Source organism: Danio rerio, chromosome 22 (genome assembly GCF_052040795.2).
Source record: "Danio rerio strain M-AB ecotype USA chromosome 22, GRCz13ab, whole genome shotgun sequence".
NCBI classification, from domain to species: domain Eukaryota; kingdom Metazoa; phylum Chordata; class Actinopteri; order Cypriniformes; family Danionidae; genus Danio; species Danio rerio.
The window spans coordinates 37,328,482-37,350,000 of record NC_141042.1 but is presented as its reverse complement, the minus strand read 5'-3'; the positions used below and the strand labels follow the sequence as shown (position 1 = coordinate 37,350,000).

Sequence of the window (21,519 nt, the reverse complement as noted above, 5' to 3'; positions counted from 1 at the left end):
TTATTCTATAGTGTTATTTTAGTTTACTTATTTTTGAGTTCGTTCAGAGCAGCTTTACAAAAAATGCTTGATATAATGTTTGATTTAATATCCAAACATTTTAATATGCTAATTATAATCCTAAGTAATAATGATAATAATTTTAAGCATCGTAAGCAATCTATTTAAATAAAATGCTACCATGTCAGTATTGTAAGTTTGTGTAGCTTGTTAGGAATAACTGTTAATCTGAGCAGATTGTTTTCTGAACTTTTGTCTTGTTGTTTATTTTTCGTGTTTTATGAAAGGAGTTTTATGTCATCTGGTTTTCTCTCAGTTCAAAATAAAACAAGACGTTCTGCTTTAATTTTCTTTATTGGAATCATCCACTTCTGATCATTACAAGTCTGTGCCATGCTGACCAGTCAATCCCACAATGCATCAGTACAGATCGCATTCACAGTCAGAATTCCGTTCTAGCATTTCAAGCAGAGCGAGACATTCATATATAACACCTTTTAGTCAACACGGGCTCATTCATTATTGCTTCATACACGATATAAAGGAGGACTGATGTGACATTTACAGACGTGATGTTGTAAACTCATTGTGTTTCATTGAATCATCTTCTGTATTGCTGGTGCACAGTGCGTGGGCCAAGTCCTCAGGAAAAGTCTAGTGAATTTGTGTTTTGTAAGAAGACATTATTGACGTCGTATGGCTTCTTGCTGTGAAAAAGGAGGGTCACGGCCCGAGATGTGTGTTTTTGTCATTTTTATCCTCGGTGATTATTGTGGAGAAGCTCGAGTGGTCCAAATGTCAGGGGCGAGAGGCTGATGTGGGGACGCCGCTGTCGACTGGCACATCTGAAGAGAGAAAAAGAGGAAGAAAATGAAGAAATGAGAGTGAATAAGAACTGAGAGTGTAACCGGTGAAAGCAATCTATACAGGATTTTCTCAATATTGCGCTGCTGACATTTCATACTTCTTATAGAAGGCCTGAAGGTGATTTATTTTTTTCCGGATTGGATTTAGTCGATTGTTAAAACGGGAGTTCACCTAAAATGAACTCCCTCTGTAAAGCCATAAAGAGTTCCTTTTTTGTTGAACACAAGAAAGATGTTTGAAAGAATGTTCATACTGCTCTTCTGCACCTCATTTAACCCATTTCCCTCCTCACCCACCCTGCTACCTTGTCGGCTGTTCACTTTCACTTTGTTCCGCGACTACCAAACCCTCTTCACTGTCGCCTGTGGCAACCAATCCCGCCTCTTAACCTACGTCCGCGACACCCCTCCGCCATCCTCCGCTATCCAACGCTCCGTTACCCAGATCTGTTCCGGGACCTCGCGATTCACAAATTAAGCACTGATTATATGTATATGTTGTTTGTCAGAAGCATTACAGATATATATCAGTAACTGAATGTTGGCTTTATAAGTGTTAACATTAACAGTTGATAACTAAATTAGCGTCTACGCCAACAGGCGATAACTATAACAAACTATATTAGTGACAACATCAACAAATGATAACTATAACGTTAACTAGATTAGTATATACACCAACATACGATAACTATAACAAACTATATTAGTGACAACATCAACAAATGATAACTATAACGTTAACTAGATTAGTAACTACACCAACATACGATAACTATAACAAAACTAAATTAGTGACCACATCAACAGACGATAACTATAACGGTAACTAGATTAGTATCTACACCAACATACGATAACTATAACAAACTATATTAGTGACAACATCAACAGACGTTAACTATAACGTTAACTAGATTAGTATCTACACCAACATACGATAACTATAACAAAACTAAATTGGTGACCACATCAACAGACGATAACTATAACGGTAACTAGATTAGTATCTACACCAACATACGATAACTATAACAAAACTAAATTAGTGACCACATCAACAGACGATAACTATAACGGTAACTAGATTAGTATCTACACCAACATACGATAACTATAACAAAACTGAAATAGTGACCACATCAATAGACGATAACTATAACGTTAACTAGATTAGTATCTACACCAACATACGATAACTATAACAAAACTGAAATAGTGACCACATCAATAGACGATAACTATACCGTTAACTAGATTAGTATCTACACCAACATACGATAACTATAACAAAACTAAATTAGTGACCACATCAACAGACGATAACTATAGCGTTAACTAGATTAGTATCTACACCAACATACGATAACTATAGCAAAACTAAATTAGTGACCACATCAACAGACGATAACTATAGTGTTAACTAGATTAGTATCTACACCAACATACGATAACTATAACAAAACTAAATTAGTGACCACATCAACAGACGATAACTATAACGTTAACTAGATTAGTATCTACAGCAACATACGATAACTATAGCAAAACTAAATTAGTGACCACATCAACAGACGATAACTATACCGTTAACTAGATTAGTAACTACACCAACATACGATAACTATAGCAAAACTAAATTAGTGACCACATCAACAGACGATAACTATAGCGTTAACTAGATTAGTATCTACACCAACATACGATAACTATAACAAAACTAAATTAGTGACCACATCAACAGACGATAACTATAACGTTAACTAGATTAGTATCTACAGCAACATACGATAACTATAGCAAAACTAAATTAGTGACCACATCAACAGACGATAACTATACCGTTAACTAGATTAGTAACTACACCAACATACGATAACTATAGCAAAACTAAATTAGTGACCACATCAACAGACGATAACTATAGCGTTAACTAGATTAGTATCTACACCAACATACGATAACTATAACAAAACTAAATTAGTGACCACATCAACAGACGATAACTATAACGTTAACTAGATTAGTATCTACAGCAACATACGATAACTATAGCAGAACTAAATTAGTGACCACATCAACAGACGATAACTATAACGTTAACTAGATTAGTATCTACACCAACATACGATAACTATAACAAAACTAAATTAGTGGCCACATCAACAGACGATAACTATAACGTTAATTAGATTAGTATCTACACCAACATACGATAACTATAACAAAACTAAATTAGTGACCACATCAACAGACGATACCTATAGCGTTAACTAGATTAGTATCTACACCAACATACGATAACTATAACAAAACTAAATTAGTGACCACATCAACCGATCATAACCAATCCCGCCTCTTAACCTACGTTCGCGACACCCCTCCGCTATCCAACGCTCCGTTACCCAGATCTGTTCCGGGACCTCGCGATTCACTAATTAAGCACTAATTATATGTTGGCTTTATTAGTGTTAACATCAACAATTGATAACTAGATTAGCGTCTACGCCAACAGGCGATAACTATAACAAACTATATTAGTGACCACATCAACAGACGATAACCATAACGTTAACTAGATCAGTATCTACACCATCATACCATAACTATTACAAAACTTAATTAGTGACTACATCAACAGATGATAACTATAACGGTAACTAGTTTAGTATCTACACCAACACTCAACGAGTGAACTAGAGTGAGTTACGCAGTCCTTCAGGTCTGGTGTGAACCCAGCATAACAATAGGCAAAACTATAACAATAGCTATGTTAGCATACAAATCAACAGACAATAACTACATTAGAATCCACAACAGCAAACAATAACTATAACCAAATCCATATCTATAGTAGCATTCACACAAATGGATAACTTTAAACTTTTGATAGCGATACTATAGATTTGTACTATGGTACAAAATAAATTATTTAAATAAATTAACGTGTTTTTTTTGCGTAATGTCTTAGTTTTTTACAGAAAAGCTGCTTAAATGTAAGTCTTTCTTCAGACAAAACTGTCATATCGTTATTGTTGGTCCAATTTGATCTCAAATGCATCAGTCCACATTAATTTGCGTAGTATGACAAAGAGCGCCTCTGATGTTGTACAGCATTCATCCTTTTGGAAATAAAGTCGTTTGTTGCGTGCTTCTTTAACCTTCATCGGCTTTCTCATCTATTACCCTGGCATCTGTCTCACCAAGGACATTTCAACACAAAGCATCAAATCCCTGTCACTCTGTCACGCATTTGCATGTGTGTGTGCTTGCGCCCATCTGACCGGCTCTGGCAGGAACAACTGAGTCTTTCTCACTCGTCTGGAACAGAGATAAGATGACCATCCTTTGAGGTGCAAAGACCAGAGATGCCAAGCTTTTTTCTGCTTTCAGTCTGCTTGTATTCTTTAATATATGATCACATAAAGAGGATTCTCAAAAGCTATGTATAGATCCAGCTATTTTTATACGAGTGTTGCAATAAAAATACTTAATGAAAATGCCAAGATGTGCTTACATTTTGAACATACACATAAACAATCTCATGCACACTGCTGAGTAGGATACATTCAATTAATAAATACATTTTGTATCCAATAAGAAAACAATGGTCAAAAACTATGATGGAAACACATTTACCGAATAAATTCCAGCATGCACATCAAAAAATTTATGGGATTTTTGATTTAACAGGTCATGTGATATTAAAAATAAGCCTTATTGGACCACATTAATAGACAAACCAGTGGAGCGAGCACATTGTTAAACATCTATAGTGTTGTTTTGGTCTTTTTTGAAATCCCTCAGCTAAAGTCTGTCATCACAGTGGTTCAGTATTATTATTATTATAATTATTATTATTGTTGTTATTATTATTGTTATTATTTTTATTATTATTAGTATTGTTTTTGTTGTTGTTGTTATTATTATTAATGTTGTTGTTTTTATTATTATCATTATTATTGTTGTTGTTGTTGTTATTAGTATTAGTATTATTAGTATTATGTTGTTATTGTATAATATATCAATATATACAATATATCTTGGCGAGAGGATAAATGCTTGTGGACAACTCGCCTGGTTTCTCTTGAATTTTTTTTCCTTTACTTTCGTCAATTGGTGAAATTTGTTTCTCACCACTGTTGCCACTTGGGAAATCTTTGAAGTATAATTCGGGCTAATAATCTTAACTGTATATATCTGACAAATCAAACATGATAAAACACCTCCCAAATTTAGATTTTAAACAATAAATTAGTTAAAAAATTAGACTACTAAAAGATCAATAACTTGAATTATGGATTTTTAACAGTGTACGAATTATACATCGATGATCGGTGGGATGATTTTTTTTTGTACTTTTTCAGTAGTAGTTTGGTAACATGCATCAGTGAATCAAATTTATGAATGTATTCAAATTACATGGAATTTATTAATAAAATGTAAACGTTTTCAGTGTTTGAGGGATATTTAGTGACTTTTACATTGACGATCGGGGGGATTTTTTTTTTTGTACTTTTTCGCTAGTAGTTTGGTAATATATGCTTCAGTGATTCAAATTTATGCATGTATTCAAATTACATCTAATTTATTCATAAAATGTAAACGTTTTCAGTGTTTCGAGTAATATTTAGGGACTATTATACATCGACGATCGAGGGGGGTTATTTTTTGTGTCTTTTTCGGTAGTTGGTAATATATGCTTCAGTGAATCAAATGAAGGAATGCATGTAAATTACCTTGAATATATTCATGTAAACATTTTCAGTGTTTTAAGGGATATTTAGTGACTATTATACAGTGACGATTGGGGGAATGTTTTTTTTTGTATTTTTTTGCTAGTAGTTTGGTAATTTATGTGAATTAAATTTATGAATGTATTCAAATTATATAAAATTTATTCATAAAATGTAAACGTTTTCAGCGATTTTAAGGGATATTTAGTGACTATTATACAGTAACGATTTGGAGAATGTTTTTTTTTTGTACTTTTTCGCTAGTAGTTTGGTAATATATGCTTCAGTGAATTAAATTTATGAATGTATTCAAATTATATCGAATTTATTCATAAAATGTAAACGTTTTCAGTGTTTTGAGGAATATTTAGTGGCTATTATTCATTGATGATCGAGGGTAGGGTTTTTTTTGTGTCTTTCGGTTGTAGTTTGGTAATATATGCTTCAGTGAATCAAATGTATGAATGTATTTAAATTACTCTGAATATATTCATGTAAACGTTTTCAGTATTTTGAGGGATATTTATTGACTATTATACAGGGATGATTGGGGAGAATGTTTTTTTTTTGTACTTTTTCAGTAGTAGTTTGGTAATATATGCTTCAGTGAATCAAATGTATGAATGTATTCAAATTATATCGAATTTATTCATAAAATGTAAACGTTTTCAGTGTTTTGAGGAATATTTAGTGACTATTATACATTGACGATCGATGGTAGGGTTATTTTTTTGTGTCTTTTTCTGTAGTAGTTTGGTAAAATGCTTCAGTGAATCAAATTTATGAATGTATTCAAATTACATCTAATTTATTAATGAAATGTAAACGTTTTCAGTGTTTTGAGTAATATTTAGTAACTTATACATTGACTGGTGGGGGGTCATTTATTTTTTTTTTTACTTTTTCTGTAGTAGTTTGGTAATACATGCATCAGTGAATCGAATGTATGAATGTATTCAAATTACTTTGAATATATTAAAATGTAAACATTTTCAATGCTTTAAGGGATATTTAGTGACTACAGGGCCGGAGCAAGCCGAACTGCCGCTCTAGGCGGTGGACGATCACGCCGCCCTCAACCCTAATGTGAAAACGAAAGTGACCGGTTATGAAAATGAAGTGTCGCGGACCTCTATTCTGCCGCCCTATGCGCGGATATGACTGAGGACGCGCGGGTGCTGAGGGAGGTGTCGCTGACGCCGCCCTCTCTATTCTGCCGCCCTATGCGCGAATATAACTGAGGACGCGGGTGGTTAGGGAGGTGTCGCGGACATAACTGAGGACAAGGGTGGTAAGGGACGTGTTGCGGACGCCGTTCTCTCTATACTGCCGCCCTAGGCAGCCGCCTAGGTCGCCTCTATAGACGCGCCGGCCCTGAGTGACTATTATACATTGACGATTGGGGAGGATCTTTTTTTGTACTTTTTCGGTAGCAGTTTGGTAACAAATGCTTCATTGATTCAAAATTAAAAATGTGTTAAAATTACATCTAATTTATTAATAAAACGTAAACGTTTTCTGCTTTTTAGGGGATATTTAGTGACTTATACATTGAAGATCGTGTGGGATTTTTTTTGTGTAATTTTTTGTAGTAGTTTGGTAATACATGCGTCAGTAAATTAAATTCATGAATCTATTCAAATTACATCAAATTTATTAATAAAATGTAAACGTTTTCAGTGTTTGAGGGATATTTATTGACTATTCTAGAGGTTACTGTAGGTCAAACTATACAAATGATGCGTCAAATTTGTCTGTTTTATGGTCTACATGCAGATATAAACACCTATTTTACAAGAAATGTGATTTGTGAATGTCTATCGGTGCTCTAGAACTGCCAGTTTCATTGATTGCTGCATTATACATTCACTACAGTTTAGGGGGGTCAAATGTATCTTTATATTATACACTTTTTAATTATTAATATTTAAGATATAGATCAGAGAAAGTTATTCCTTACTATTAACAGGCTGACTCCTCCATACATCTTTTGATGTCCTTCAGGGGGGGATCAAGTGTTAATTAGGAGAGGGGGGGTTGTTGATCCCCCCCCAAACCCCCCTGTAATTTGCACCTTGATGTTTAATGTTGAATATCTTCGCTACAAGTGCTTCCTCAGAGCTTTGCACGAGGAAAATAAATAAAAAAAGGAGGTGAAAAATCTCTCTGGAAGTCCTACCCTTTATTCGGCACGACAATTTTCACTCACTGTTCAATTCTTGACTCACTCAAGTCGCAGTTTACGAGCCTGTCAAAGCTGCAAGAACATGTGTCACCTTCTCATGAGCTCGGGCCGTGACTCACATAAGTACAGAACGTTTTTTTTCCATTAAAAATAGGAAACCTCGACCCTGTAGGGTGTTATTAGACGGTTATGGTGATATGAAGCGAGTGTTTTTGTAATAGAGCGAGGTGGCGGTGCTCTGCGAGACCCCCGCACCACAGGTGGTCCACGTTCTCCATCAGTAAATACTGCTTTAGTGTGGCCGTTACGAAAGCAGCCAAATGCAGAATGGCTCCCTCGGCTGAGCGTTCGCTGAGTGAAAAAGAGTGCTTTAATGTGACTGAAGCTCTCATCAAGCTGCTTTATGTCTGTAATTGAAAAGTCGATTGATATTGGGGGAGGTTTGCTGCACAGAGAAGCTGAATGTGAGTGGAGATGGTAGTGCACTGCAAAACAAAATCTGTAAATTGATCAGTTTTATGTATTTTGTGATTCTTGTTGTTTCGATGTTGTTTATTTATGCTTTTGAACTTTATTATAGAACCTTTAACCACTTCTGATGGTGAAAATCAACTCTTTTTTTTTGTCTTTGCATGAAAAATGAGTAAACAGAGTGTGGGGGGAAGGGCTTCAATTTAACCCTGCGGTGAGATATGGAAAGTATATGGATGTAGTGCGCTCAAGTTGGAAAATCTGAACTTCAGTGGACATTCGGGTTTTGTTATCCAATCATGAGCTTTGTCTTGTAGGGGGGTGATTTTGATGTTGCTCCTGTTGTTGGTGTCCAGGTGGGAAATCCTCCTGCCGACACCGGACAACAGCTCATCACACTGGGCTCTGCTCAGTCAGAAGCACCACTGGAAGCTTCCATCTTCCAGGTATAGGTTCTGGAGGAGTTGATGAACAGAGCTGGTGCACCTCTGAAAGGATCTACTGGACTCAGACACGGCTCCAACTGAATCTACGCTGTTTTCAGCCTTCCTAAAGCATATAAAGCACAGCTATTCTCTTAATAAAATCCATGTTAGCCATTTAGGATTGAATATAGAGTTAACGGGCAGACAGAAGCCCTGCCAAGGACACGAATCCCTGTCTATAAGTGAATTTGACGCGCGAATGAAGTGAGTAAACTCAAAATGTTCACGTGTCTATTTACGCGCGAATATTGCAATTTATCTGTGCGTGCCGAGTCTGGTGTGAACACAGCGTAAAAATGGAACAACACCTGCACACGTCATCATACTTTGTCATCATCTTTGATCTCTTACTTCATATGAGATTGATTATGGCGACTGCTGTAGTTTTTCCAGTTGCGTTATTTTTTGGTATTTATCTTCAGTCTTCAGTAAATCACTGAAGGCAACGATATCATGTTATCATAATGATCTAATGTGGCAATAAGATCGTAACTGTACTGTGCATTTACACTGTGGCCATATTCATGTATGTAAACACACCAAAAACAACATTAACTTTATAGCGTTTGTTTTTTTAAGTATGACCGAAAAACACAAACGCGGTTATAAATGTATTAAAACGTGTTTGTTTTTTTGATGTAAAAATTCATAATAATGACAAACAATACTAATTTGTGCATCTCCTGACCTCCGTGTCCAGCTATGTTATCGTTATGGCTGGTGTATTCTGTGAAATTTTCTTGGTTTTGAGTGTGGTCCTGAAAAATCTCAGTTTCAAGGGCTATTCACCCCTTCTCCTTATCCCTACACCTTCAAGATAAAGAGAATTGGGACACCCCGACGCCTTCACGTGAACACGCAAAATGAGGGTTAGGGGTAAGGGAAAAGGCTAAGAGGTAGAATTGGGATTAGGCCTAAGTTTTTTTTTTACGTATTTTGCAGTAAAAATTAACGTTACTATAATCTCTAATTAACAAGTGGTGCTCACTGCAGAGCCACTTGGGCAGAGCTGAACTCCAGCAAGGGGAAGCTTGAGCTCCAGCTCCTCCTTCCTTGCATTTCTTCTACGAGTGATGTCACTGTGGGTTGGGGTTAGGGGTAGGGTGGGTGTACGCATTAAAACAGCTTATAGGAGGAGGAGCGATAGCTCAAGCTCCCCCTCGCTGGAGCTCAATGGGCTCTGCAGCAAGCAGTGTCCAGTTTCAAGTGAATTTTGGGTGACTAACTGCAGTTCGGCTGTTTCACATTTAATTATGAACATTTCATTTATGCCCCCGTGACAAACTGGGCTATTAGACGGAAATAAGGAGTAAGGACTGGTGAGCGTGTTATGGAATTTAATAACGCATGCCAAATGGAAAGTAAAAAACAGCCGTGTGTGTGGATATTGTGACAAACACATACCACGTGTTTGGAAAACCGGAGCACCCGGAGGAAACCCACGGGGAGTACATGCAAACTCCACACAGAAACGCCAACTGACCCAGCCGAGGCTTGAACTAGAGATCTGCGCGGGGCTAATTTTAAATCCTGCTCCTGCCAGGCTTTAGTCTGAACCCTACCACTCCCGCTTTTATTCAGCATTTGTTGTCCCGCTGCCCGTCCCGTTTTCTACCCGCTGTGCTCGTTCCTGCTAACGAGCGGGGAGAGAACAAAACCGAAAACCACCCAGCTATACAGCCTAAAACAAGCTGTCTGTATAAACACAAACACACACACAGACAGCAACAAACAAGCTAAACGCAGCATCACGCTCTCTCATACGCGTGCTTGCTCTCTCGGGAGTCGGGAGCGATATTGTTAGACCGTCTTGTCCAAAATTAAACCAGTTACCGACTGCTCCTGCGCTTTATTTGAAAATTTATTCCCACGCCGAAAGAAATCTGGTCGGCTCTAGAAATCTGCAGACCTCTAGCTTGAACCAGCAACCTTCTTGCTGCGAGGCAAGACTGCGACCCACTGCGCCACCGTGCCGCCTTAGTTTTTATATTATTTAAGGATGGGAAAATCCGCTTTGTGCCGTGGCGCATTGTCTAAAAGGATTGAGTTTATTTTCTTAATGAGTTATAGGTGTGTTTTGAGAATAAACCAATTAGAGTCTCATCTCCCATTCCCTTTAAGAGTCAGCTGCGTCGCGCCAAGAGCACATTCGCTATTTACAGGACGCAAAGCAAGTCTAAGTGGAAAAACTGAGCATTTCACTAGCAAACAGTTAACATTTTTTTAAACAGAAAAGTGTTAAACAGAGCATCTACTGCGTGAGAATGAGAGATAATGGATCTACTTTCACTTTCGCTCTTGGATAGGGAAACCTTTACGCACAGACATCAATTAGCCTATAAATAATTAATTTTGTTTGTTAAGCGCAAATATTCGTTTCAAAACTATTTCTAAATTCAGTTCTAATTTCCAGCAAACGAATAAATAAACAATATTAATGAAGTCCTAAAACACATGCTGCGTCCCATATGGTCTGAAACCTGACAGGTGGGCAAATCTAAGCTTGTTTTTAATAAAACAAATATAAATATGGATATAATAAATAATACTGCTAATAATAATAACATTATACAAAAGGAAATTGTTATGAATGAACTGAAAAAGCCTCCCGAGATATAAAAGCAGTGATTTTTTATAATTATGTAGGCTAGAAAATAATATGTTTTGTAATATTTTAATCCTTTATATTTATATTCTATATCTATTCTTATTATATCCTATATATATCCTTAATATCAAAATATTTTCATATGTAAAGATATTTGCCTATTGCTCTCTTGTGCGTATTAAGCAGTGTGTAAGACCAGGTTTGTTTTGGTCTAATGAAAAATCTATTTTAGTTTCTTAAAATAGCAACGCGCCAGCGGTCCGCCTCAGAACGCCTTCCTTTTTAGACCAGAACGCCTATGGGCGCACAAATGAGCGCTAATGCATTTGCTATTTAAACAGCGTAGCGCAACGCCTCAAAACCACTCTTGCGCCAAGCTGAAACTAACAAAAGACTATTGCGCCGCGCCTTGCGCCTCATTGCGCCCGGTGTATGATAGGGCCCATTGTGATAATATCAATGTGTTTGTATTTCACCATAACATGAGCCCTTTAAATACAAAAATTGCTAATTATTTCCCCTGCCTTTCTGCCACAATACCTGCTCTTCCAATAATCCTCGGTGTCTCAGAGGCTTCTGGTTTCTGCCACCTTCCTTTCCCTCTCCCTTTTTCTTTCTCACTGTTTCCCTGTGAAACTGAACTGTGACACCCTTCTTTCAGAGGTGTTTCTCTGAAAGGATTTTTTCAAACTTCTGTTGTGCCGTTCAGCTTCAGCGATGCTCCGTGAATCTTTCGTTGGCTGTTTACAATGTCTTGTCCTTCCTGAGATTTACGCCTTCAGTGTGACCGCTGTACTAATATGGTAAACATCTTTGAATGTGATGTCAGGTTTAATCGCCGCTCCGCCGCTTAGTGATAATAGCAGTAAGTCATGGTAATCCTGCCCCGGACGGCTTCATCAAATACTAGCAGAGCGGGTTGGTTTCGACTCGGAGCGCTCATTAACGATCCCTGCTAATTAACTTAAGCGGACTCTAGGCTCCGGGATCATGTCTTAAGTGTCCTGCTCATTTAAAGAGGGAAAACAGATACGCTCACACATACATCTAACAGGAGAAGCCTTCACCAGCAGAAATAAACCTGTTTAAGACACTGCAGGTAAATTGGATGATAAAAAACTAATATTTATTTAATATTTATCATCGTACTAACACAGTCGGCTATAATTTTTTTGCTTGCATAACCAAATAAATGAATATAAGTCACTAATATGGTCATGACTTCCGGTTTCATCTGATGGGAATAAAGAAAACTGCCTTTAAAAATATGCATTATTGTTGAAATCCTTAGACACGGATAAATAAAGAGCTACAAATGAAGCACCGAAGTTTATTTTGGAGTATTTTTGACCCCCGAACTTTTTCCAATGTTTTGTAAATGCTTTGTCATTTGTAATGGTTTTGGTTTTTTGTGTGCATGTTTCAATAGTAATGTGCATTTGAGAAGGCCGACTGCTGTTACTTTGACTTGGTCATTGACACCCAATGCGTTTCACTTTCTCGTTCACTTCCTCCGTGGATTGATTTTCACTTTAAATGAATCTGGGCCAAGGGTGTAATTACGTCTTATTCATTTCTGAAATGGTTTTTGTCAGGATTATTTATTACAGTTAGTTTGTTAAATGGTTATGAGGAATTTTTATTTAAGCTTTTTCATTTAAATATTTGTTTCCTACTTTAGTTTTGTCTAATTTCATTTTCATATATATTTTTTCTTTATTTGTTTATTTGTTTATTTATTTATTTAACATTTTGGTTATTTTTCATTACATTAAACTGACATTTTGTGTTATTATATATCAGTTTTTTATTTTTTTTTAATATGCTGTTTTTTTTTTTTTTATATTTATTTGTAGCATATTTTCAGTACTAAAATCACCCTTAAAGTGATGGTTCACCCCCCAAAACATCTATCCTCTTTTACTCACCTTTTATTTGTTACAAACGTTTATGAGTTTCTTTCTTTTTTTTGGACACAAAAGAAGATATTTTTAAAAATAGTAGAAACTACTGTACCTACAATTGACTTGCATTGTATTTTTTTTTCTAACTATGGAATTTAATGGTTACAGGTTTTCAGTTTTTTAAAAATATATTTGTTTTATATATATATATATATATATATATATATATATATTTATATATATTTATATATATTTATACATATATAAAATCCCTAACCATTGCATTACACTGGGTTTCTTTTATTCGATATGATATGAGTGAATGACGGCAAGGTTTCATTTATGGTGCTAATATTCATATGGTGTTTTTTAAAATAAATTTTTTTGATTAATTATTTTGGTCCTCGTCCACTTTTGTTGCGTAAAAGAGCAGCATGAAAATAAACTCGCAAGCAGAATAGATTTCAGCCTATTTTAACATGTTTATTTATGCTGCTAATATTTATTCGTGTTGTATATTACGCTATATTGTGTAAAAGAGCAGCATAAACATTCTGTTAAACGTCTACTTTTTTCCATAAAAGATATATATTTTAAAGCACATTGCAATTTATTTTAACACATTTATTTATGGTGCTTTTTTGCATTATTTAATCAACTTTTATTGTATTAAAGAGCAGCATGAACATTTTTTTAAACATCTACATTTTCTTCCATAGAAGAAATGTACTCGCAAGCAAAAGATTATAGCCTATTTTAACATATTTATTAATTGTATACTCATTTATAGTTCTTCTTTGCAATAATCCATTAACCTATTCTGCAAAAGAGCAGCCTGAACATTCTGCAAAACATTTACTTGTTTCATATAAGAAGATTTCAACCTATTGTAACATTTATTTATGGTGCTTTGTTTTGCAATATTCCATCCACTTGTATTACCTAAAAGTGCAGCCTGAACATTCTGTTAAATATCTACTTTTCTTTGTAATAAATATACTCACAAGCACATCTCAGCCCATTTGAACACTTTTATTAAATGTGCTAATGTTAATTTATGGTGCTTTTATTGCATTAATCTATTCACCTATTCTGCTAAAGAGCAGCATGAACATTCTGCTAAACATCTACTTTTTCTCCCATAGAAGAAATATATTTGCAAGAAGATTTCAGCCTATTTTAACATGTTTATTTATGCTGCTAATATTTATTTATTGGTTCTTTGTCTTCCATTATCCCATACACTTTTATTGCGTAAAAGAGCAGCATGAACATTCTGCTAAACATCTACTTTTTCTTCCATGGAAAAAATATACTCGCAACCGGATCGTTTCAGCCTATTTTAACATGTTTATTTATTGTCTAATATTTATTAATGGTGTTTTTTTCATATATTTTTCCAATATTCCATCCACCTATATTGTGTAAAGGAGCAGCATAAATATTCTGTTAAACGTTGACTTTTTCTTCCATAGAAGAAATATAATCGCAAGCACATTCAGCCTATTTTCACTTTTATTTATGGTGCTTTTTTTGCATTATTCCATTAATTTCTATTGTATAAAAGAGCAGCGTGAACATTCTGCTAAACATCTACTTTTAATTCTATAGAAGAAATATATTTGCAAGCTAAACATTTTAGCCTATTTTAACATATTAATTTAATGGTGCTAAGTTTTTATATTATTTTATCCATTTTTATTGTATAATAGAGCCCCATGAACATTCTGTTAAACATCTACCTTTTCTTCCATAGAAGAAATAAGCTCGCAACAGGAATGTTTCAGCCTATTTTAGCACGTTTAATATTTGTGCTAATATTTTTATGGTGATTTATTCATTTATTTATTTTTTGCAATATTCCATCCACTTTTATTGTATGAAAAAACAGCATGAGCATTCTGTTAATTGTATACCTTTTCTTTCATGAAACAAATATACTTGCATGCAGAAGATTTCAGCCTATTTTAACATGTTTATTTATGCTGCTAATATTTATTTACGGTGTTTTGTTTTGCATTATCCCATCCACTTTTAATACCTAAAAGAGCAGCATGAACATTCTGTTAAACGTCTACCTTTTCTTCCATAAAAGAATATACTCGAAAGCAGAAGATTTCAGCCTATTTTAACATCTTTATTTATGCTGCTAATATTTATTTACGGTGTTTTGTTTTGCATTATCCCATCCACTTTTGTTGCATAAAAGAGCAGCATGAACATTCTGATAACCGTCTACCTTTTCTTCCATAAAAGAATATACTCGAAAGCAGAAGATTTCAGCCTATTTTAACATCTTTATTAATTGTGCTAATATTCATTTATAGTTGTTCTTTGCAATAATCCATTAACCAATTCTGCCAAAGAGCAGCCTGAACATTCTGCTAAACATTTACTTGTTTCATATAGGAAATATACTCACAGGCAGAAGATTTCAGCCTATTTTAACACTTTTTTTAATTGTGCTAATATTCATTTATGGTGCTTCTTTGCATTAATCCATTCACTTATTCTGTAAAAGAGCAGCCTGAACATTCTGCTAAACATTTACTTGTTTCATATAGGAAATATACTCACAGGCAGAAGATTTCAGCCTATTTTAACACTTTTTTAAAATTGTGCTAATATTCATTTATGGTGCTTCTTTGCATTAATCCATTCACTCATTCTGTAAAAGAGCAGCCTGAACATTCTGCTAAACATCTACTTTTTTGTTCCATAGAAAAAATTCTCAAGTTTCAATCCACATAATGGTGAAATCTTCTAACAAGCATTTGGGTTGTTAATTTGACGCCAAACTGACCAAAAATACAGTCCTACTAGTTGAAATTCGCAAGCGAGAACAACAGAGGACTCATCAGATTGACTGACACATCACAGTTTGCTTTAAAGGTGACCTCAATGCAAACAGATGCTAACGTAACAAGAAATGCTCCAAGAAAACATTGCATTAATCAGAGTTTTCCTTCTTAAATCTGAGAATTTAAAAGAATAACAGCCACCGTGATTCAGCTCAGATGCAGATTACAGCTAAATCAGTCCAGACAGTGTTTGCATCTCGCCCGGCTGAAACGCTTCATCAGAACAACTGTAAATATTGGTGATTGATGAGCGCTCTAAATTTGTTTGCCGGGTAATGGAAGGCCTGTTGTCGAGCTATGATGAAATACCTGTGAAACGGACGGGGCCCGAACAGCAGGAAATGAAAGATGCTGTAAAATAGGGCGATTTATCTCTGCGCCTTCATTTCATCTGCTATTCAAACCCAATCTTTAGTGAGTTTTATTGGGTTTTTAGGATTTTAACACCTTGATTTTTTGTTGTTGTTTTTTTCTTGCCCTTTCTCTTTTATTGTGTAAAAGAGCAGCATTGACATTCTGCTAAACTACTTCTTTTTAGTTTCATAGAAGAAAGGCTATCTATTAACTCTTTTAACTGACAGGTGTCCATATGATGACTATACTACATAAAATAATGTTTAAATAAAAATGAATTTCACAAGAAACACAGAATGTCACATTTAAAAGTCACATTTGTGGATATCTTTGCTTGTGAAATCTTATTTTTTTAAACTTTTTTAAAAACACACCAGGCAATTTAGTGTAAAAGAAAAGGATTTCTGCCTACTTTGATGTTATTTATCTACTTATCTTTAGTTAGTGTTCTTTATTTTAGTCCCCATCCACTTTTATTGTGTGAAAGAGCAGCGTGAACATTCTGTTGAACATCTTCTTTTTTCCGTAGAATAAATACACTGGCAAGCAAGAATCCTCAGTGAGTTTCATTATATTTTTGTTTTATTTATATATTTTTTAAATAATATGTCTAAATGAAGTGCGTGTTTGCTTAAAACAAGCTTAATAATCTGCCAGTGAGGGTAAGCAAAGTAATTATATATCGAAATGAAAGCAAAATGACTTTCTTTACCCTCATTTGCAGATTATTTTGCTTGTTTTCATGAAAAACTCGCTTGATTTTCACTTATTATTTCTGAAAACAAGACGATACATTTTTCTTGTCTAGAAAAACGCTTCTCGGTTTTTCATTTTTTCATTAATTTTGACCAAATATTTTGCTGGTTTTAAGGAGAAACTCACTTAATTTACACTTTCTAGAAAACGCATTTTTTGCTCTCATATTTAAAAACAATAAATGTTAAATCATAACTGTTTGGTTTATCATTATTTTCTCTATCATTTGATCATATATCAATGATCATAAATTGGTTTTATTTTAATATTTGTTCATGTTTAGAAACCTATAAGTGCAGATTATTTAGCTTGTTTTAAAGAATTGATATTGACTCATTTTTTCTGAAAACAGCTTTTATTTTTTCTGCTTTTTAATTGTCTAGATTAAATGCTTCTTGATTTAAGAGGTTTTAGATATTTTGACTGAAAACTAGAAGTAAGAAAAACATTTTTCATTAATTTGACCAAATATTCAGCTTGTTTTAAGAAAAAAAAACTCACTAGATTTTGAAATGCAAAATGAAAGAATCTAAATAAAAATGGATATAGATAAGATATAGATATACATATAATAATTATTGTTTGGTTTATCATTATTGTCATATAATTTTATATCATTTTCACTTGTTTATTTAATGAAAGTAAACAATTTGTTTATATTTATGCATTTATTATTTATTTATTTATAGTTGATTTGCCAAATGATCATAAATTGGTTCTATTTAAATATTTGTTCATGTTTAGAAAGCTAAAAGTGCAGATTATTTAGCTTGTTTTAAGGTAAAACTCACTTGATTTGGATTTATCATCTTTAATAACAAGACTGTTTGTTGTACTTGTCTGGAAACTGCTTCTTGATTTAAGGATTTTTTATATATTTGGACTTGAAATAAGAAAGAAAAGCAGCTTTTATTCCTCTGTTTATTTATTTTCTGCAGTGGAGGGTCTGGTTAAATAGTGCGGGAATGGAGTCAGGCTAATCAATTACACAGTCCTCATTTGCATGTTCACAGGCTGTCGGGCAAAACTGTTGGATTTGTCCTGCTGAGCTTTAATGCTGGAAATCTCGCAGCACAGCCAGGCGAATTGATGGCAGTGCGTTATAGGAAACTAACGCTGTGGGTTGTTTGTTTCTGCTATATATATATATATATATTAGTTTAAAGAATTAAAAAGAAACAATTTAATTTTTTTGCCTAATAACGGAGCTGTGATTTAATTGTTGAATACCAAATTACCAGAATATTTAGAAGAGAAAGAATGAACACTGAAAAATGGTTCTTTGGATTTACTGAATTTTTTCTGAGGTAAGTGGTTGCAAACTATTTATATGAGCTGTATTTAAACTAATATATTAAGTTGAACATCACTACATTTGCTTATTTCAGTTCAGCTCATATTCAGTACATTGTTTTCAACAACCTTAAAACAATAGAGTAAATCCAATGAATCATGTTTCTGCTGTGTATTTTTTTGCTTTTGCTTTCCCTTGATAAACTCACACACTTTTGCACCATACACTGTAAAAAAGGCAGGGTTCCACACAATTCCTTCATGTTGTCCCAATACAAATGGATTCATTTGACTTACTGTAATTGTTTTTACAAATTTAAATAGATTCAACTCAAAACAATTAACTTGTCCCCTCAAAAACCTGAAGAATTGTGTGGTTTCAGCTCATTTTATATAAGTAGTTTGAACTATGGTTGGGCCGATAGACAATATCTTTTTATACAATTTATTTTTTTTATTAATGTATATAACTTAAACCTTTTATGATTAGAAAATTCGATTTGGCGTGAAAATACATTTTACATAAGTCCATTTACACGACAACAGCATATTATAAACAGAAAATTGTACGCAGTTGTCTATAAAAAGTTCTTTTTAGACATTAGTTTGGTATATACGAAAGCCAAAATCAATGAGGCATGTTTCAATCCTGATTTTACTGCACTATTACTGTTTTTATCAGAATTTTTCTTTCTTTTGGGTGGATCTCGGGCTACTTCTCAATCTAAAATGTTCAATAAATAAAGATAATTTTTTTAAAAATGCCCCAAAATGCTTTTGTTGTCTAAAGGAAGAGCCAAAAACAGATAAAAGTAATGTATGATGACTTGTTCGGTCAAGTTCCAATATGGACCAATAAGCTGCATATCTATTATGGAGAAAATCTTGGATCTCTTTAAGACTCATGGCTCAAACAAAAGCCCATATTGCTCTACCCACACAGGCATCTGAAGCTCAGTATGGTGCATCGGGAAGACCATTTATAGACCCGCTTTAGAGCTTACAGATGTTATTACTATAGGATTTCCCTTCATCATTGTACAATACATTCACCTGCAACGAAGAATGCAGTCTTAATTTGAAATCTCACAAACTTGCTTTTTCAGGAATGGTGTGTTTATTATTATTGCTGTTAACTTTGTCATATGTTGATGTTTTAGTTATAATAATAATAATCATGATACAAATAAAGTCCTTATTAAAAAGCCCCATTTTTTTGTTGCCCCACATGTTGTTCTTTGACATTATTGATTGTGTGTGATGAATAATAAGCTAATGAGGTGGACCACACACGGCTCAGAGGCAGCAACCGCATAAAGTCCTTGAACAGGAGCTTTATACAGCACGAAAAGACACAAAGCCAGTGGAAACATGCATCACGGTGCTGACAATCATTACCGTAATGTGGAGATCGTACAGCTTTACGAGCCTTTGAAATGTCTTGCTTTGGGGTGAGTGATGGGGGGGTAAGATGCGCCAGGCTGTTTTGTTTAGAAATGGACCTGCCATGTGAAAAACATCAGTTTTATTTTGCTTAGATTATGAATGCGTACTGGCTAAAATAGGCTAAAATCGGTTAGAACATTTTCTGATGTACGTTGTATTTCTATTCATCCTCTATTTTTTGACTCTACTGATCCATAAAGAAAGATTTTGAAGATTTTGAACATATTTAAGAATATGCTAAATGAGGTAAAAACAATGTTAAAGTCAGTTAAGCTGCGTCCCAAATAGCACACTATACACTATGCACTCATGTACTTATGCACTTACACACTCAACAGGATAGTACATGTATGTAGTGTTGTCCCAAATGGCACACTAATGTTTTTTTACTAAGTGGAAATTCAAACCGTTTTCCTGATGACGTTTGACGGTTGCCAAATCAGTGAAATAAACGACCGAATTATCAAATAATACCTGCCATGAATATTGCCGCATTCACCATCGGGAGGCGCTATAATCACTCTCGTAGGAGAATTTTGCTTTCACCATCCAAAATAAATAATGTTATCCAACATGTGCGGCACACTACTTACACTATTTATGCTACAAAATGGCGTAGAATAGTGCATATGTATGCGATTTGGGACGCAGCTTTGGTCTCCTTTGAAAAAGTCTTTGTTTTGGTTTTTGCCTTAACAATCTTTGCCTTAATATTTGGTGGCTCATCTGCAAATGTGACCTCCAGAGGACAATAGCAGCCTTTGAAAGATGAAGATGCAGGTTGACTTGAGTTTTTTAAAATTTTTTTATAGTTAGCAAATAATTTAAATATTACAAGTATAAGCATTAGCATTGCAGCTTATGTATGTTTTATTTCTTTGCATCCTTTTTAAAGGTGCTGTATGTTTTCGACCGGTGTTTCTTAACTGGTGGGTCGTGACCCAAAAGTGGGCGCAGGAACATTTTCAGTGGGTCGCAGAGTGTGTGGTCACTAAAACAAGAAAAGTTTAAATTTTAACTTATATTTTGCTTATACTGGACTTTTATTTTGAAATGCGCACGCGACAACCGTACCGTTTGACGTGTGAAATTTCATTTCATTATCGCAAGAAATATATCGAAGCGCAAGTACAACCCTGAATATAATATAATATCCATATAAAGTATGGATTTACATATACTGATGACAAAAAAGGCTTAAAACCTCAGTGTGTCATGTGTAGTGAGGTGCTCTCACAAGAGAGCTTGAAACCTTCTAAACTAAAACGACATTTAGAAATCAAACATCCCAGTTGCAAGGACGAACCTGCGGACTGTTTTCAAAGACGACATTTTGTTATTCATTCATTCATTGTCTTGTCGGCTTAGTCCCTTTATTAATCCGGGGTCGCCACAGCGGAATGAACCGCCAACTTATCCAGCAAGTTTTTACGCAGTGGATGCCCTTCCAACCGCAACCCATCTCTGGGAAACACACACACACACACACACACACTATGGACAATTTAGCCTACCCAATTCACCTGTACCGCATATCTTTGGACTGTGGGGGAA

The 21,519-nt window shown here is 34.7% G+C and overlaps 2 protein-coding genes across 3 annotated transcripts in view; one reads left to right on the top strand and one right to left on the bottom strand.

Annotated features, from left to right (window-relative positions):
- Window positions 1-21,519, top strand: part of rnf123 (ring finger protein 123) — a 237,633-nt gene that overhangs the window by 130,022 nt on the left and 86,092 nt on the right. The window contains exon 36 of one of the 2 annotated variants that reach the window (XM_087304672.1): window positions 1-359. This exon is cut by the window's left edge and continues 1,356 nt beyond it. The exons of the other annotated variant lie outside the window; for it this stretch is intronic. The gene's annotated coding sequence lies outside the window, so the exon portion shown is untranslated. Of the gene's footprint in view, window positions 360-21,519 lie in introns of those variants that run through there. 2 annotated transcript variants of the gene reach the window in all.
- amigo3 (adhesion molecule with Ig like domain 3) overlaps window positions 336-21,519 on the bottom strand; it is a 28,266-nt gene continuing 7,082 nt past the window's right edge. Inside the window, exon 3 of the mRNA XM_087304728.1 lies at window positions 336-845. Within this exon, the coding sequence (XP_087160854.1) occupies window positions 768-845 (78 nt within the window). The 3' untranslated portion in view covers window positions 336-767. The remainder of the gene's footprint in view (window positions 846-21,519) is intronic.